This window comes from Battus philenor, unplaced genomic scaffold (assembly GCF_028537555.1).
Source record: "Battus philenor isolate CCGP_79_NKW_IND1 unplaced genomic scaffold, ilBatPhil1.0.hap1 SCAF_1, whole genome shotgun sequence".
NCBI classification, from domain to species: domain Eukaryota; kingdom Metazoa; phylum Arthropoda; class Insecta; order Lepidoptera; family Papilionidae; genus Battus; species Battus philenor.
Window position 1 is genome coordinate 7,318,618 of NW_027181661.1, and position 19,976 is coordinate 7,338,593.

Below are 19,976 nucleotides of genomic sequence, written 5' to 3' on the forward strand. Positions count from 1 at the left end.
TGCCATAGAGCATACAAGTCTATCCCTCCTATTTGTCTATGCTGTGTTCATATACATACACGTGAGAATGTACTGCAATACCGAACGCAGTGGCACATAAAGGAATTATTTTTATGTAGTCTAGAGAAAAGTATAATGCATAACTTGGTTTAATTTTTTACCGCGATATTAAGGTATATCGCAGAGTAGGTGAAAAGCGTGCTTACGGTGCAAGTACTGCATACATAAGTATGCTGAAGCGTGATGTTTATAAAATTGACTGGGAATGTACAAAATATGTCTTATTACGTCGGTGAATATCACCTTTATGGTGTTACCATACGATGTCCTCTGGATATCTCTTGCCTAAAGGCTTCTTTTATATATTTCCAACAGGACTGATTGGATTCAGGTGGTTTCCACTTTGGGACCTTAATTAATCATATGACATCAATTCAGGAATAGTCATTATATATTTGTTTCTGTACAGGCAGTATATAAACGTCTTCGCTTCGTAGTTTTCACTTTCCGTACTTTAAGGCGTTACAAAGGTATTGTAAGTTTTTAAGTTCGATTTCAATAAGACATAACTGATGCAATTTTTTCTAGAATGAAGGAGTATGTAATCTAGCATTTTCAATTTGTACATATTAAAGCCATCTTATGAAAACGCGAAAAACTGTATAAATATGAATGAATTTTGTATTCAAAAATATTCCTTTTCATGGTAGAAATAGAATCAGATAAAAAACAAAGAAAAAATATTTCTGAAACAGAAGTTTACTGCCTACTTATCTCGTATCTAAAGCTGTCGTAATCGTTGTCGTTTCAGCCGCAGGTATAGACCTACCTCAAAAATATCTATGGGGAAAATACCCTATAATATGGGGGAAGACCGCTGTATGGTTTTATAGTACGTAGTGGACTCTCCTGCTCATCCTCTGGAATCTTGTTTGTAAGCAGTGGCAATCCTATATTATTAATGCACAAAATGTGCATTATACAAGATTGTTCCCCGCAAATTGAACCAGCTTTGTGTCTCAAGTACTTAACTTGTTTATTATCTAAATAATTATGTAATATTTATTTTGTATGATAAACTCAAAAGAAAATTATTATAAAAAATATTTAGATTAGTATTATAATGTTTAGCATTTGTAATATTTTTAATGAGAGTGTCAACGTTCTGTCTCGATATAGGACTTATATGTCAAACGCAAATGCCAAATTTATTGTTGTCAAGTGTCAAAATTAGTATGCAAATAGAAGAATGTTTATGAATTAAATGAAAAACGAAAAATTGATAATTCTTTTAAACCGACCAAGATGTTATGTCACCCGAAGAAGTGCTCGCCGGACTGCTCATGTTTTGCTGGGGATGGCGTTTCTGGAGCCTGTTCTATTCCAGTTACTCCTTTGCTGATTTAGTAACGATGAAGACTTCAGACTACCGTCCCAAGGTTTTCGTTACAGGGGGACTGGTGCTCATTTCACTCTTCCTCCATATGATGCCTGCATCGGATTTTCCAGCCCTAAGTTTGATAAACAGGCTCTTGAGCATACCTTCACAGTTCTATACTTTGTACTTCGCTCACGAGTACATCAGGCCCGTTCTGGACAGCCGGCGTTTCACTGTGTTTCTATATTTGCTGACGGTATTTTCAATACTAGAGATTATCTACTCCATTATTTTAGATTTGGAAAGAATATTTTAGTATCTCACTTCACGGGTGTTTCATTTCATAACCATCAAACAAAAATGTTTTTTTTAATATAATTATTAGCTTTGTGACGTTAAGATACAAGTTTCTTAGAGAAATAGTGTAAAGCAATACGTACAAGCTTTATTACCAATTAAAATCTTTGAATTGAAGTAAAACTTTCTTACAAGTTTTTTTATTCAAAAAACTTTTTAAATTTATAACCTGATAATTTAGAGATATTACACGGGTGTAAATTGCATAACCGTACAGAGTTGCACACAAAAATGTAACTATTATTTATAGTAAAAAAGGCATATATACCGTTGTCAGGATTCGATTTCTCAATAACAATGACATATCGTATTACATCATTATAGTTTATTTATAGGTAGGTAGTTTAGTTGTTGATATTTGTTCTCTTACGATGTTTTCCATTATAACTTTTGAACAGCGGTGATGCGATATATTTCAAAAGCGCCTGGTATCGAATCCACGATTAACGAATGTCACTCTATTATTTACTTGTTATAATATAAATATCACAGTGATACATCAATATATATATTTTATATATATATTGTATTGGTAAGTATTGGGAACATCGCACGTGCAGGCGACGGTCGTTGGGACCCCGAAGGTTTGAGTGGCGAGCTTGTTCCGATAGACGCGGCATTGTTAGGCCGTTCGTTAAGTGATCTGACGACATAGTCAATGTCGCGATAATTCGCAGGATGCAGGCATCACAACACCGTTCTCCGTAGCGATGTGTTGGGAAGGCCTATGTCCTGCAATGAGCGTCTATAGATCTCAAGAGAAACATACAATAAAAACCTGAAAAATATTGTATATATAATCTACTCTCTGGTAGCCAAACGCAGACTTTTACCGATAAAGTTAAACATAAAATAAAAACTACGCAAATTTCGACGGAGTAGAACTAGAAAATAAGTATTGCTAATGAATTATATTTTACCAAACAATATCACTTTTATGTTCCAATTATATTTTTATTGATAGTACTAAATATAAGATATCTGATTGTTTTAGAGAAAAATGGTTGCAAATCTACTTAAGTTCTTAAATATTTCCGTGACTATTAGCGGTTTGAATCGATTAAGTTTATAGTACTAATTATTTTTGTATCTTAAATTAGAGAGATGAGTATTATATGGATGATTCCAGCTGTAATTTCTTGCGCAGTCGTTTTGAGGTATCAGATATGCCGATTATAAATATAGCATAAGTAGTTTAGAAGCTTTAACGGGATGGACGTGCAGCTCGCGCATGTTTCGGATATAATAAATTATATTATGATAATATAGCAAGAAAAAGCATTTTTTAATTTGGATTACTAGATGGCAGCTGGCAGCAAACCAGAACACAAAAAAGCTTGCACGTATTTGTTTGGTGGAAGACTTACATGTCTTTGGTAAAATATTCTTACTAATTACACTAACATTTGTTTCTCCTTGTTATTTTTTATAATGTACATATTTAAGTTAGATCTTTTTTGATTAAAAATTAGACGCTGTTATATCCAGCGGAACCTATTGTGAAGCCGCTTGTCATTTTCAAGACCTTGGCGGCCTCCTGATTTAGTGAAATAAATAGCCCCATTCGCGGATTCCTATGGCCTAGTTGTTCTTAGTTACAACGAGCTTCAGGTATCATCAGCGCCATCTTGTTATAAAGTTTTTAACAAATTGATATTTAAAAAATAAAACTAAGTTTGTATTAGTAAATTGAATTTATATTTTGACTAAAATTATAATATTTGTCAATTTAAAATAAGGGATTTTTTTATATAAAATACCATTTAATTGTGAAAATAACATTATTTTAAAACTTTAATACTAACTTACGTAACTTCTTCAGTTGTAATTTAAGATTTGTTTGGGCGAATCACGCACTTGTCGTATTTTGAGACATATTTTTAAAACTAAAATAATTATGTTATTCTATAAGGCGTGGGTGTTTGAATGAAAATTTACAATTTTTAACACGAATAAAATCATAGCTAACAAACATTTATTTTGCAAAGACATGTTGATGAATGATCGAATCTTTTTAAGTGTCTCTCTTAATAATAAAGTATCTATTGGTTTCTTGTATTAACGACATAATCGTTCCCAGTATAAAGTACAAGGGGCCTAATATTTTTCTGACCGCTTTTAAGTTGCGATGTTTTATATCATAATTCATATCAGGTGAGCCGCGCCCGGAAAAATGGGTTACATTTAAAAAAACTAATACTTAAATAAACATAAATAAAATATATTATTACAAATTTTATCAACCGGTATTATTTATAAAAAAGTAAAAAAAAACGTACAGTTTTTCTAATAAAAAATTGCAACTAGCGTGTAAGGTTTTTTTGTAAGAAAGCGTGAAACATGAGTGACAATTTCCTACTAGTTTCAGTGTTAATATCAATACTACGATAATAGTATTTCGATTTCATTTTATAATATATATATATATATATATATACATATATATACATACATATATATGTATGTATGTATATATAAGATAAACCATGTATATCAGTCAATAAATCAAGTTCCACACATTATGATAAAGTAATAAAACTCTTGAATGATAAAGATTTATTTAATAATTTACTTTTGATTTTAGATTCTAAACACGAAAAAGATGGATCGAAAGTTAGGAGTTACAATGTTACTTTTATTTTTTGTATTTTTATTTCTTGTCTTTATCATGTTTCAGTGACTATTTTTACAATAATACAAAAGTAATAAATGATAGCAGGAAATGATTAACAATAGATAAAAATATTAACGATAGCTTATTTTATAATGTACTAAATAATATTATCTTAACCTAATTAACCTAATTAGCTAAAACTAAACAAGGATCGAATTAAACTTAAATCAATCTCCTACACAAGGATTTGTATGTAAAAATAGGAATATGTACAAACAAACACAAAATGCTTTTTTCAAATCCCCCGGAAAATGATTAAGGAAAAATGTTATAATTATAAATTAACGGTAATGCTTAACTCAATTTTAGCTTCAAGTTAAAACAAGAAAGCATAGCTAATGATTAAAAAACTTAACTTAAAATTATATTTCAGAACTGAAAGTGTTTATCAATACGTACAATGGTTTCCGTAACATTTAACGGATGCGGTTACATTCCTTCTACTAGAAATGTAGATTTAAGTATTACTTAGATAAAACCTTTAAGTCATGCGATTATAAAATTAACTTATCATTAACAATGTCAGATATTTACTTGAAATGAACGGTTAAGTAAGGTAATGTGCAACCAATAGCACATTACTCACAATAATATAATTTGCACTTTTAAGATATCATTGCATGTAAGATTCCATTTTGATATATAAGCCTACGATTTTTAACTATGGTTAGTTGTGGCACTTGATTCATAATGTACATTTCTAGTACAGGACATCAGTTCGCATTAATGGAGCTGAAACAGAAAGATTAGTTATTGAACAATTTGCCAAAAAGATTTGTGGAAATTGAGTATAATTATTGTATAAAAATATTACAACATTAGCTATCAGCCGGTCGCTTTACCTGGCGTAAAATGTGAACCATAAATTTTATATGTATAGTAGTGTATAGTGAATAGTAAAAGTCAGCTTAGAACGGATTTTACAAAATTTCATTCGCATATTGCGTTCAGAAGGCGTTAATTTTAGAAAAAGGTATTTATAAGGATAAATAGTATGATAAATAAAACTCACAAAATATTTTTGGGCATGTTAAAAGTGACTAATAATGAATTTTATGAAATTTTACACAAAAGGCAACGTGTAGTGGACGTGGGAGAGCTGGTTACGTATTATAATTGCATACCTAACCCCTGCATCAAGGCCTTAGGTAGGTAGGTGAGATGAGATGGAGGGAGTTTCGGCGCCTCGATTCTCCAGTCCGCTGTCAACGCACGAGGCGGAGGCGTTCATTCTCTTTTTTTCTCAGCCCCCACCTCGGCGCTTTCCTAAGACGAGGTACAGCGGTTTTGGAAGCATTGTTTGGACACAGCCACTTGTCTCCAAAGTACGTCCGTACTTACTTTATAACCTTATATGTGTACGTAAAAAGTAACCAACACTCGATTATAATGGAGGAAAGCTATTAAAATGTAATTAATCTACATTTAATGTGATAGAGCAGTTAGGGCTCTTTATTCGACAACGTAATGTAATTTAATATAAGTTAATATATAAGCATTAATATTCTCGAAAATGCAGGGAATTCTATAAAAAAATCATATCGCTGTAGAGCGAAGTCTTTGTGTCGTGTAAGAATGTTTTTTTATATATTTTATATGAGATATGTTCCCAAATTATACCGAACCTACCCCCAAGTTAACAGAGCGACGACACACATATTTTCGGGAAACGTACACAAAGCCTTTAAATCACCTAGAAGTTTTAATTAAGGTAATAAGCATTGATTTTCTCTTGCGAAACATTTGCAAATTAGTTTGTCGGAGGCGGTGCACTCATGTGGACCTTTCTTGCATTACATAGCTGTATCATGTTACTTTTATGAAACAAAAGCTTTATTAAAATTATTTGAATAATAGTTACAAACATTGCCGCGACGCATGCGAGGCTAGATGGTCACGTTTCCAAACAGCCAAAGAACTTACGCTAGAGGCTGCTCGATGCACGGCTACAAAGAAAAACAAAATATATAATAAAATGAAGGAAAATAAGATATTTTTATATGTAATAACTAGCTTACTATGTAAAACCTTCAAAAGAATTTTCCATTCGTTTTAATTTAACTTAGAAAACTTATTTTGGATTTTTGCAATGTCGTCGACATTATTATTAAACATAGCCAATGGTTGGACATTAATGTTTTTAATATAAATTCTAAACCCTTGATTATTTTTGTAGAGTAAAAATAACTATTATAAACTCTAGCTAGATGAAATATCATTTATTTTATAAATATTACATGTAAATGAAATTCGTGAATTGTACAAAGAAAACCATAATTTCTAGTAAAATAATCGCCTTGTATCGAATAAGGTCATATTTTTATTATTAAAGCGTATCTCATAATATAAATAGAGCATAACATAAATAGAGTAGCCCAGTGGTAAAGGATTGAGACTTGCGATCGTAGGTCACGGGTTCGGTCCCTGGCATACAATATTATATTCACACTTTATGTATTATTCATTTGGGATTGCCAAGTTTCTAGTGGTTGGGCACCAGCGTTCTTTGCTTATAGTATTTTAATAATACCACACTGCAACTGCCAACCCGCCTGCTAAACATGGCGATTATGTTACATCCCCCTGTAGATATCTTTGGGAAAGGCCCATGTCTTGCAGAGGGCGTATACGGGCTGAAACGACGACGACATATGACATTTAAGTAACGAGATACGTACTTAAAATCAAACACCAAGTTAACAAAGAGACACTACACACATGCAATGTTTGGATTAACAAGGAGTTTTATTTTACACAAAAAGCATGAATTTATGAACATATTTTGTCGAGTTTAGAAATAGGAAACAAAGAATTTTAAGGACAATGGTGATTTATAAACAAAATTGCCATTGATATGTGATATTTTCGAAATCACTTAGCAGCGAAAATGGACGATTATTTTGAAAAAGAAGCCCAGATGCATTGATGGATACTGATATAAAATTATACTAGCACGTTAAGTAATAAATGCGACTGAAATCAGCAACAATAAGTTAACAAGTTACTTTCGTGTTTTATGTTATAAGTCGTATTTTCTGACAAACTTTCTGTCTTCATTTTCATTATATTACACATTGTCGTTAAAAATAAATAAAGATTTAACAAAGCAATGGAGCAACGTATCTTCTTAGTTAAAAACTGTAACATACACGTCATGGGTCGCTCGAATGCTTGCAGACGTACACAATTAGTGTGAACAAAGTACACAAACTGTCAATAAAGACGTCGAGAAAACCGGCTATAATGTACCAAAATCTCATTTTTACTACACCCGCATAGTACCTTAATTAAATTAAAAAATATATATTTATTTATAATATTTTTTACATTTGTAATGTAATGATCATTGTGTACTTCAAAGTTAAGATATTAATAGCCTTTTTTAACAAACTAGAATCAAATTGAACTCAAAAAAAAAAACATTTTAACTTAAAATAGACCTACAAGGACTCCAAATTAAAGCATCCTGATGTGTAAATGAGCCTACTTTCAATTCCGACGGTTCTTTTTTTATTTTTGCTTCATAATTCTGTGGAATTAGATGGATGTTTATTTTAGAATTTTATATAGTTGCCTACAAAACAGCTAAAAATTGAGACAAAGTTTTAATACTGATGAATGCGCTAGGCAATTGCAATTGCCGTTTTAAGAAGAGTAGAGAAGAAAATAGAATACAAGAAAATAATAGAAGTGTAGAAAGTAAGAACTCACAAGTTTTTCTAAAGAAAGGTTTCGCACTGTAGTCGGGCAGCGGGACTGGCGGTAAGTCCTCGTCAGAGGGTAGACGGTCGCGCATGCGGTTCGCCGGCGCGGGAATATAAGCCCATGGTAACTGACCCTGCAATTCCGTCGCAGTTCCCCTACGCCTGTGTCGCATAAGTACCCAATTTTATAATCTACTCGAACATAAGCTATACAGGGTGATCAGTTATAGGAGTAAAAATCTTTAAAGGAGTGTATGTATAGGTCATTAATCAGCAAAAAGCTTTAAAATTTTACAGCTATTTCCAATTAGCCTGTATAAAGTGATCGCTGTAAAATACGTTGCATTAATTTATTTTTACTTTAATCGAATGCGTCAAGTCAATAACTTATGACAGTAAAAAGTCTAAAGGGAACGATTGTAAATAATAATTAATTTTATTATGTAGTAATCCGAATTTTGAGTATGCTTTTTCTCTGTATATTATTAAATCGTTTTTTTATTTTTTTAAACTATTAAATGGCTAGGATGTACCGTATATTAATTGATAGCTAATGGGTTATACTTTCACCATTTTAAAACGTTTAAATCTATAGCCAATCACCCTGTATAAACCTAAATTAATATCGTTATTTCACGTGACGCTATTGACTATACTACACGGCCGATTTATCAAAAGGGCAATGACCGCTTCTCTGGAGCGTATGATTGAGTACGAATTCAGAAAAAGGATACACAATAGGAATTCAGCGGATATGATGGGCCTAGAAGAAAAGTTAAAAAATTGCCGAAGTCACTGATGGAGGTTACTTGTATGAAAATCAAGTCAGCGAATCTTAAAATATAAAGAAAATAAATAAGAGAATTTGTAAATAAGATTAAATTTGACATAAATAGGGAATGAACAAAGACCAAGCTCGCTGAAAAAAATGTTGCGAATACATAATTAAAAAAGGACAATGCACATGAAATATAGTTAATGTTTTAAAAACTTAATTTTAGATTAGATTTTGCGGCAGTTCAACATGGAAGAATTTAAACCGCCATTTGCTCTGCCTTCAATGAGGCGTTAAATGAATAAATGTAAATGATTCTATGTAAATAATACTTTGCGATGATTCACCGACAGCCCAGGGGTAGATTAAGACGAGCGATCGTAGTATCTTAGATCACGGGTTCGATTCCAGGATTCAGTAATAAATAATTCACACTTTGTGCATTCATTATATAGGATTGCCACTGTTCACAAACAAGTTTCCAAAGGTTGGCAGCACCGTCTTCTGCGTACCATAATACCACACTGCGATCGCCTACAATTACGTTATATCCCATATAGATATCCTATGCCTTGCTGTGGGCTTCTATGGGCTAGAGTGAAAAATACGTCGCATTAATTTTTAATTTAATTAATTCTATGAATAAAAAGATTTGTCTTTCCGGTCGATCACTACATAATCCTAATTTGCTTTTATTATGATATTGTTTCTTGTTAGTTAGTTAGTTATTTAGTTTTTTGACTTAAAACCTACTTTATCTTTGACAAAAAGCAATGTTTATTAATTTTTGGTGATATGATGTTGGTTTTAACCTGATGAGGGATTGATAACAAGTAGTCATGAAGCACCAACTATAAGAAACATCCATGAAGGTACGTAGTATTTAAGTTAACTTACTCTCTATTAAAATCGTGTATCTTCTGGTCCTCGTTCCCGGCGAGATCTGGTAGAGAAAGCGAGGTACGCAGAGGACGTGAAGGCAGCTCAGTCGTATCTTTGTGAGCAGTTCTTCGTGCAGACGTATCTACTACAGTGTTGTGCAGCGACCTCTGGTGTTTCTGGATGATGTTTTCTAATCTTTGCGGTAGAGATAGCAAATTTTCCGGAAAAATTACTGTTCTGCTTTTGTTTTTCGACGACTGTATATTTGGATTTCTGTTTTATACGACAAACATTCGATTCTTTAATTCGTAAATTTAAGCCTGTCTATTAAAAATACTTAATACGAATCACTAAAGATAGTTTATACTAGTAGTAGTATGTAACAATGTTAAAACATCTTACTATAGCGTTAAGGATTTCTTAACAACTAATAACTCTAGAGAAAGAATTGTTTTAGTTATTAAGGATGTTAAAAGTAATCATAAAAAAAATCTTTGAAGTTTATTGGGGTTTTTCTTGTTCTTACGCGTGTGTGATTTTTAATTACATAAATTTTTAGTATTATTATTCTGTTGTCAAAAATTATCCAACGCAAATAACCTATGTCTAAATAATATAGATTATTTAATTTATTAACTGATATTCAAGCAATAGTGAGAAAGATTGAAATAAAATGAAGGTTTTTGAAAGTTAGGAAATATCGTTTATATATTATGGTTATGAAATTTATCAATACGAAAATGAAAAAGAAACATAATACGACCATATACAAAAATATCCGGATAAATTAGTATTTATCCTTTCGTCATCATTTTGAACTTGAAGTTTAGGGTGATAGGCTATAGGTGTAAAAGCGTTCAATGGATGAATGTATAGCTCTGACCACTGACTCTGTTCAAATTTATATTAATATATTTTTTCTATAGTAATGCCTCACATCAAAAACTTTTCTTTATAAAGTCTGCAAGGGCAAATAGCAAGCAATGTTTAATTTCAGTAAATTTTAATCCGAATTATTCTTATTATTTTGTGTTAACGCCTTTTTCTATTATTTTATTTTATCATCACGTTGTTTATTATTTCTTACACCATTGATTTTTGTATAAGGTGTTTAGTATATTATTTAACAGAAATGAGTTACCATACTATACTTTTAGTCCAGTAAACCCTTTAGCTAATCATCCTGTACTGTGATAGAAATTGGTTCGCAGAATGAGGATTTTGTTATTCTACCTTTATTTATTTTAAGACAAGGTGAACTTTGTTGGGACAGTTATTAAAGGTTGTGGCGGTGACGCCGTAGACAATAGGTACATATTGCGCTTTTATGTATCATGTTTATGACGGCGAAGCTAGGCGCACCGTCATTGTTTATAGAATATCTGTTTTCATTCTACGCAGTACGCTATATCGATTAAACAGAGGACAAGGTGACCTATGTCTACGTTCTTGTGAATACATTTTTTATTATTTTTCTACTTACTCCGTATTGAGATTCTGTGCGTTCTTGCCTATGTTTTCAGCAAGGTCAGATAGAGAGTGGGTGGCGCGTAGGACAGTGGAGTTTGGTTCTCCTTGTTCTTCGGATGCAGTGCCTCTTCGTGCCGCGGTATCGACTACTCCCTCCGATACAAGTTCGTTGTCCGCCATAATGTTTTCAAGTCTTTGTGGCAACGATAGTAGGTTTTTGGGGAAAATCACCGTTCGACTTTTGCTTTTTGCAGGCGCCGTGAATGTTGGCCTATTCAACATAATTCAAAATAAATTCAATTATCATACAACAGAACAAAATAATCTACTTAATATGTAAATTCGATAATAAAGAAAAATTACGGCATTGCCTGATTTTGGATGTCAATAGTTGGTTCACATTATCTTTGTGATGGAACTATAGGTATTTGCTAATATGTTATTATATTGCTACGGAAACCGCTGTAATGTCCTTAATTATTCACACAGTAAAACAGAGGATATATCGGCCGCGCCGTCAAGTCAGTTCAACAACAACGCACGCGGTTACGCCGCTGATCATGCCTTTTATTCCTCGGCCATCACCTCACCGCGCTTTCCTAAAAGTGCAGCGGTTTCGTTAACTCAACAGAAAAACCGAGTTTACGTGAGGTATATTTAAATCTATATAACGGGGCTTAAAGAATCATTTAAATATTTCCGTTCACAAAGTAAAACCCCTACCAGTTGAACTGAGTAAAATATGATGCCCTACAACATACATAAATAAGTATATAGATTTGTTTTACTCTTGCTCGTTTTGTCTCAACGCTCGAATAAAAAGTTTACATTTTAATCGATGCATAAATGTAACAGGGGCGGTCGAAAGGCGATGAAATTTTATTTCATATCTTCAGACAAGTTGTGACTAAAATTTCATTACAAAGTTTTTACCTTCCAAGTGATAAAGATCGATCACGGGAAGAGTCTGATGGAGTTTTGGGTTTCAGGATACGATTCTTCATTAAACGAAAAGTTTCTCTCAAACCAGCCCGGGGTATATTAACCGGCCATTCATTGCCAAAACTTCGTTCTTCGTCTTCCGTGAACAAGGAAGCTACCATCGGTGGTGTAGGTGGCGGCTGGAAATTAAAAAAAGATATTATCATCACCGTTATTTTCGCTTTAGACGCAGGACGTTCACTGCTAAATATAGGTCTCCCAAAAATATTTCCAATAGAATCGTTTGGAAGAGCATTCAACGTCTTCTAACCTTAACAAGGTCGATACCCGGCGCCGGATGTGATCGGACTTGAGCCAGATAGGCAAGAAAATAATAAAGTAAAGATAATAATCAATTTAAAAAAACGTTAGAGGTTAGGTCAGTACAAATTATAAATAGTATAGGTAGTTTAAGTATTAGATCGGTCTTAATAAAGAGCAAAATGAACCCATTTGTATAATAGACGGCACGCACGTAGATCAAGATTTAATATTAGAGTATAGTATATGTATAGTATAGCATATAATAATCAAACAATGTAAATGGAAAATAGACGGGAACTGTATGTGTCAATGTCACCTATTTGAGTCATAGATGGTGCGAAGACAAATTGTAAATAACGTTGTGGATAGAATTATTAATTAAGTTTAGATATAAATAATAGGCTAGAAATATCAAAATTAAAAAGTAAATAACGGGAAAGATAAGAAACTGCTGATAATTAGCTATGTATAAATAGGGATGGATAACAAACTAGGGAAAAAATAAATAAAACAGGAATAAATGTACAAGCTCGCATTGGTTGAACAGATAAACATAAATAAGAACATAAACAAGCAAAATGAAAAAAAAAATTGAGTCTGTATAAAAGGTCTTAGCCATTTGGTGGCAGAGGATTTCAGGTGGTTTAATAAAAAAAAAAACTTAACAAGATCGTCTGTCCGCCTTGTGGGCGGACGTCCAACGTTGCGCTTGCCGCTCCGTCATTTCCGCTCCGGAATAGTACATAACAACTTATAATACAAATGGTTCAAAAGATAAATGTTAATAAAAAAAGTATGGCAGTGTAGTAGTTATGTAAAGAACGTTAGGTAACTTAATAGCATCCTAACCTTCATTTAAGGTTAAATTAATTATTAAATTTAATAAATTAATTATTAAATTATTATCAAAGCTTTCCTGGAATGAATGCGCGACTAAAAAATAAACATTTTTTTGTATTCAAATTACTTAAAAAACTTTTACAGTTGGTATAAAGATGTTGTGCACATGTGATATATATGTATTCATAGCTTGAAAATAAATTAAACCATTTTTTTTTACTTGGTTTTCACTGCTGCCCAAGTGACATTAGCAGATACAGCGGGATCGAGAGGGCAGAGCGCTGGGGGAACCTAGCTTAAAAAAAAATCTATTTTAATGTAGCCAGCTCGAGGGCTCCCCGGGAAGCCCCAGATCTCATTGCTGTATACTAAAATTTCACGGGATTGGAGGGCCGCCGCGCTTTTAGATCGCGGACGCTCTATGGAGTGACGAGGAGCAAGGACCATAACAAACCCTTGGCATGGATAAAAGGGCGCCCGTAAGGACCCAACTACGACTTAGTTTGTCATTCAGGATTACGATAAAACCTGTGTCGGCGTAACAACCATGAGGTAATGAATAAATGCTTAAGTTGCAGTGTAACTTGGTCACGCTGACCTGACGCTGTTGCTGATATGATATTCAAAATTTAAATCTTTAAAACATGGAGATGACAAATATTACTTTGACAGTATCATTAGAACAATATTTAGGTAAATGAAATTGAATTAAACAAGTGTTTGCGTCATAGTTAGCGACCGTAAAATAATGATTCGAGAATCTTCCACGCGAGGAGGACGCGGTCGCTCATTTGAGTAAAACATTAATAGTCTCCGACGCGAGAAGTCAACCTGAGCGCCCGTGCACTTCGCTTCAACGAACGATGTTGTTTACTGAGTTGTAAATTGTTTATTCTGAACGCAATAACGTCGCAAAACATTTTGTCTAGACTACGATTACGCAGTTTATTACGTAATTTTAAATGCGTTGTTCAAATTGTAAAGAACTAAAGCATCTTTTTTTTGTGTTTACATATATTGAAACAACATTTCGGACCCGTTAGCGCAATGGGGTCGTTCGAGGTGGAAGCGTGCGGAAGACGCTTAGTCCAAGAGACAAGTCTTGTGTGATTTTTTTTTTACAACTTCCACTAGATTCTTTTTCTCGCTTAAGTAGACGCTCTATAGCACCACGAAAGCCACGACAACACTTCGTCTTGGACTGCCCCTCCAGTCGAGTTCATATTCCGCTTGGAATATTCCCGATAGAGATCTTAATTACGGTTCGACAGTTTATAATATGAGATTGTAAATAATATAAAACATTGAAACAATTATTTATAGGAATGTACGGATTTAGCGCAAATAATTTACCTGTTTACTAAACTCATTTTTATTAAAAAACTTTGAAGAAGCTGCGTTGTGTATTTTGGTTGTCCAAGTATCTCGAATTAAATCACTCAAGTCAAATTGGTCAAAGATGACCACCGGTGAGAAGAATATGAGAGAATTTAATCTTGATTACTTAAATAATTACTAAGTTTGTATCAAATAAGTTAAGTAAGCTAAAGTGGGCTATAGCCTCAACCACATGTAATATCGGAATCAGAAACTGGCGTCGAGTCTAAGACTGTCATATTTATCTATTATCATTTTTCTTAAATGTTTTAAGTAAGTGAATAGAGTAGAATAAGTAGAGGGCGTATAAGTGTAGTTTCAGTTATAACATCAACTCAAAATAGTTTTTTCAAATGCATCACGAAAAAGAGTTTCGCGGGTACAAACGTCTACGGAAACACATTTCGGTATTTTCACCATTCAGGAACAATAAATCGGACCCAACCTCATGGATCCTGCAAGACGAGACAAGAGACGATATGTACGTAATAAATTAAAACTTAACTAGTTGACACACTTACATTTCCAGCATCTACCTTAGGTAGATTCCCGTGAATAACAACGGTCACCAGTAGTATTATATTCAAGACGAAAAATACTCCAAAACGTGAGTAAATTATAGCCATAATCCACGCTGTCCAAGCTGTGCTGATTTCCGCGTTACCAACTCCGCTGGTCCTGCCACCTATGTAAGTCATTATATCCGTCAATGTCTGAAATAAAATGGGTTGGTAATAAATATCAGTTCCGTATCTCATATAAAATATAATAAAAATATCTTAAGTTTTTATCAGTGACTATTACTTATAAAATAAAATTAAATTTAAGCAAACAAAAAATAAAAGTTAATTGATTCTGTTCAGGACTGTTTGTAGCTATGTAAATTAGTAAGCAAAGGCGTGATTTATATAAGCAAGCATCTTTTGGCAAAAAATATGGAGCAACTTATTATAGCGTAGCATTTTCACACAATAATCTCAAACCTCTACCAGCCATAAGAACCACGATTAGGGAGAGATAGAGGATTGTATATTGAATTTTTAATAATACCAGATGATAGAAATAAATTTTTTATAAATAAATATTTTGTAAAAGGATGCTTTTTACTTTTTAATATGGGCGATGGCTTACCCATATCTGTCATAGGGTCGTTAACACATTTATATTTTGTTGTAACTATTTTACCAAGAAGTATTTTATCTTCCTCATCTGATGATGACGATAAAATACTTCTTGGTATTATGATATGATATAATGACATGATGATGGCAGAAAATAGACGTCCACTGTAAGGCATAGACCTTCTCTTGATCATTCTTCCTCTGCCCGCATCCAACGTCTCCTCTCGACCTTGACTATGCCATTGTATAAAATAAATAGTAACATATCGTTTTATAAAAAAATAATTTCTTTTCTTATTGATCCTTACATGTATCCACAAATTTATAAGAGAAGGTTTATAAGAAGGTTTATTTATAAGAGAAGGTTTATCATATAGGATTAGCTAATTTTGCTCACTAGGCTAAATGGTCAACTACCATTTACGGCCGCCACCAATTGCTTTTGTCATGACGACGGTGACGAATAAACTGTTTTTATTCCTCTCTTGTACTTTAATTACAATAAAAATATGTAAAAAACAGTAGTCTTTATAAACACTTACTTCTGTGAAAAATGTATCGCTTATGAAAGTAATTGTGGCGATCACATCAACCGCACATGAACAGACGACGATTGTCAACCATGGCCATCTCACCAGCCTACTCCGAGAACCTCTAGCGCTACCAACTGAAAAAAAATATTACTTTATTTCATAATAGTAAAGGATACTTAAGCCCGACCAAAAACGCTGTATCACGCGTTAGAAAAGCCTGTATACGTAATGCACGGTAAAGCTGTTTTTGTCTGAATTGAATATAATGTATTAATTTTTATTTTTAATTTTCGCGGATGTCAAACTTAAAATGATTATATGAAAAAGTATAATTAAAACAAATAGCTGTCCGCCGCCCACTTCGCGAACTTAAATAAAGCCCTCTCAAACCTCCTTGCGGTGAAATATTGTAAAGATTTCTTAACAAATATATTTTACACACACGCACACACACACGTATATTAGCTTTGGATATTTTAATGATATAGTGGCTTCGTCTGCTATTACGTATCATTTAGCTATTACCTATTACGTATCATTTCTATCGTACCCATTAATCTTATTAATTAATTATTGTTTTTAAGTAGTTTTGTGCTTATCCGTTTAGGTACATAACTTAATATTATAAGGGACTTATTGTATCATAGTTTCTTACCCATTAAAATAGTGCTCGTGATAAGTAAGAAGACGCTAAGACTAAGGTTGACACAATTGATGAGAAAGAGACGAGTGACGGGTAGAGGCTCGTGGGGGATGAAGACAAAAGCCTGATTTGGGATCCCGTCAATAACATTACCGATGTTAACTCGTTGCCCACACGATGGATCTAAAAATAGAAAGTAAATGTTAATTTAATACTATCTCGCAATACTCTTACTAAATTATTAATTTAAATGGTAACGTCACGTGTATTCTCTCTATTAGTGCCCTTTTATATAACGTACTCCACGTCAAAGGAATTTAAGTCTTCGATATTAATTTCACTGCCAGCGCTGCTGTAACTTAAAATCACTTTTTGAGATTTTAATTATTTAATAAAGAAAATTCTCAGTTGAAAAAATAAAAAAGGAGCAAGGTTTTATTCAATAAAATTTAATCGGAAAAACGGTTCTAGAGTAGAGTTTTTATAACATTATTGCGGCTTTAATGGTGTATCTTCGAAATTGAGAAACTTTGTTTAATTTGAGAATAAACATATAATGATTCTTTATTGTTTGTCGTTTCAGCCCAAAGACGCCTACTACGAGGTTCAGGTCTCCCCCAACGATAATCGAACTCGCCACCAACGATTAAAAGTCGCCGTCCTCTATCACTGAGCCACCACTGGTCGATAAAAAAATTAAGAAAAATTATAAATTAAATTATTCGGTTAGATTGAGATAGATTACTTTAAAAGTAATTCTTATTTAATGTTTTTTCTTTAATATTCAATATATATCATATCAGTGCATAACAAACAAGGTTTAATTTAAGAATTACTAAGTGTCTGGTTATGTACAAAGAATAAAAATTATTTAATAAGATTCCAACGTAACATCGACTTGCATAGTGACCTCAAACTCAAGACTGTCCAAGAGTTCTTCCGGCTATGCTCAAAAGCATACCTCGGGAAGGCCTTCTATCGCCCTAACCACCTTATAGCGAATTCTACTTGTTGCTCCCCCGGCACCTCCTTTAGAAACCTAGTAAGACATCCTAAAGACGTCCTTACGGATCCAATCGCATGGTTCACACAGCTAAGTCATAACACACCACACGCTTCCAACACTCACAACTTTGCAAGCGCTAGTACACCTACAGCAATAGTCATTCTACTGACGACTGCTCACTGCACGAATCGCGTGTGATGTACCAAAGCCAAGCACAACATTCTACACCGTCCGAAACGGGAACGGCGTCGGCCTCCTGACGCCGTCATCTTAAACAGAGTGGGCGATCCGAAGACGGATCAATATCCCTCCTTAGATTGCCAAGTGGTCCTCGCTACCCTCTAATCCTCTATCTACACGCACAACATGATCATTAACACCTCACGACCTGGTAAGCCTCGTCTTTGCTGCTTCAACCTCGTCAAATGTAGGTTCTAAAACACGAATGCTTTAGTTTTAGTATAGTTCACAGACCCTTCCGCTCCTTGAAATCATAATAGACGAAGCAGTAAAAGCCTTATGGCTAGCAGCAAAAACATCTTCGAAACAGTACAGTATATGAAGAATATATGTTGACTTTTACTTACTATGAAAATACAAGATTCTTATGAAGAGAAGTATCGGGTGCTCCCGGAGGAAGTCAATAACGCAGAGATACTGCGCCAGAGACAAACCGGTGAATATCATCTGACCCACCGCCTGCAACTATTAATAGAAATATGAAGAATTATTAAATATCAAATTAAAAATATTTGTATCATAAGTACATAAGATGTCTATTAAAAAAAGAAACAAATGCTCAGTTTTCACCGATTTAATATACATATTTATTTAATTAAATTGATATAAGCCGAGCACAGCACTTTCGTATTCATCTATGACAACATGGTCGTTTCGCAGTAAAACATTTTAATAAAAATAGATATTAACAGAATTAACCATGATTTACTATCTGATATAATCATGAAAATAAAAAATCCATCCCTTAATTGTAATGTAAGTAAATAATGGTATAAGAGTATTGAGTGACGATTCAAGCCAAATCAGTAAATATCAAAGAGCAACCAGATTTTCCAGTCCCCCTACGATGACTTTTACACGAAAATTGCCAATGTATCTAAATACAAAATGTATAAATATAGACGTTTAGACTATGATGCGAACTTTACTAAATTCTACTCGTAAGAGGTCAAGGAAGCGTTTAATAAAAAAATAGCTCAGATACTATTGTTCTTGTGGTGCTAGCGAAGGATGATACTGTGGACTGCTATGAGAACTAACAGATCTATTCGCGATCAAGACTAGGCTGTCCACCATCAGCTACAAGCGGGGTTCTAGGCTACTTTGACCTGAACTTGGGGGCGACCAGAGAGTCTCGATAACCTGGTAGTCGTACGAAAAGTAAAGGAAAAGAGGCTAAAAGGGTGTTTGAAACCCTACGGGCGGACTTATAAATGCGGATCATAAAGATCTGTGGATGTAGCTCGTCGAATCCTCAACTAAGATATTCCAGGAAGAGCATTCAGCAATGAAGATAAACGATCAAGTAGACGGTATAAAACCTATTTTGTTTTGCTTATTAAAAATACACAAAAAGAATATTATAAGATTATGACCAGGAAATGCTAGTGTTGTATAAAGGTGAATGATTTTAACATTAATTTTTATTTTTATATTATTTAGTATAATCAAAATTTAGAAAATCCTTTAATATTGTAAACTACAAGATAACTTTTATGTTTTTAAGTGGAAATAATTTTACAATAGATTTTTTTTCAATTTATATTATATATTATGTCTTTAGATGAACGAATTCAATGATTTAATATTTTAATTGACATCATTTTGAAATTAACTTAATCGGATTTATATTATTTTCATAACAAAATTTTGGTTTGAAGTTTTATGCCATATTTTGTATAAGCTTTTAAATAAATATTTTTTTTTTAATTGTAGCTAACGGATATAAAT

The 19,976-nt window shown here is 33.2% G+C and overlaps 1 protein-coding gene across 1 annotated transcript; it reads right to left on the reverse strand.

The window, feature by feature from the left end:
• Positions 1–6,266: 6,266 nt before the first annotated feature.
• Positions 6,267–19,322, reverse strand: LOC137930330 (uncharacterized). The gene is made up of 10 exons (XM_068773597.1): positions 19,287–19,322; positions 18,593–18,710; positions 17,012–17,182; positions 16,366–16,490; positions 15,224–15,415; positions 12,174–12,361; positions 11,254–11,511; positions 9,786–10,043; positions 8,121–8,275; positions 6,267–6,355 (listed from the first exon to the last, which is right to left on the reverse strand). Exons 1-10 carry the CDS (start codon positions 19,320–19,322, stop codon positions 6,267–6,269), a joined length of 1,590 nt encoding a protein of 529 aa, XP_068629698.1.
• Positions 19,323–19,976: the final 654 nt, after the last annotated feature.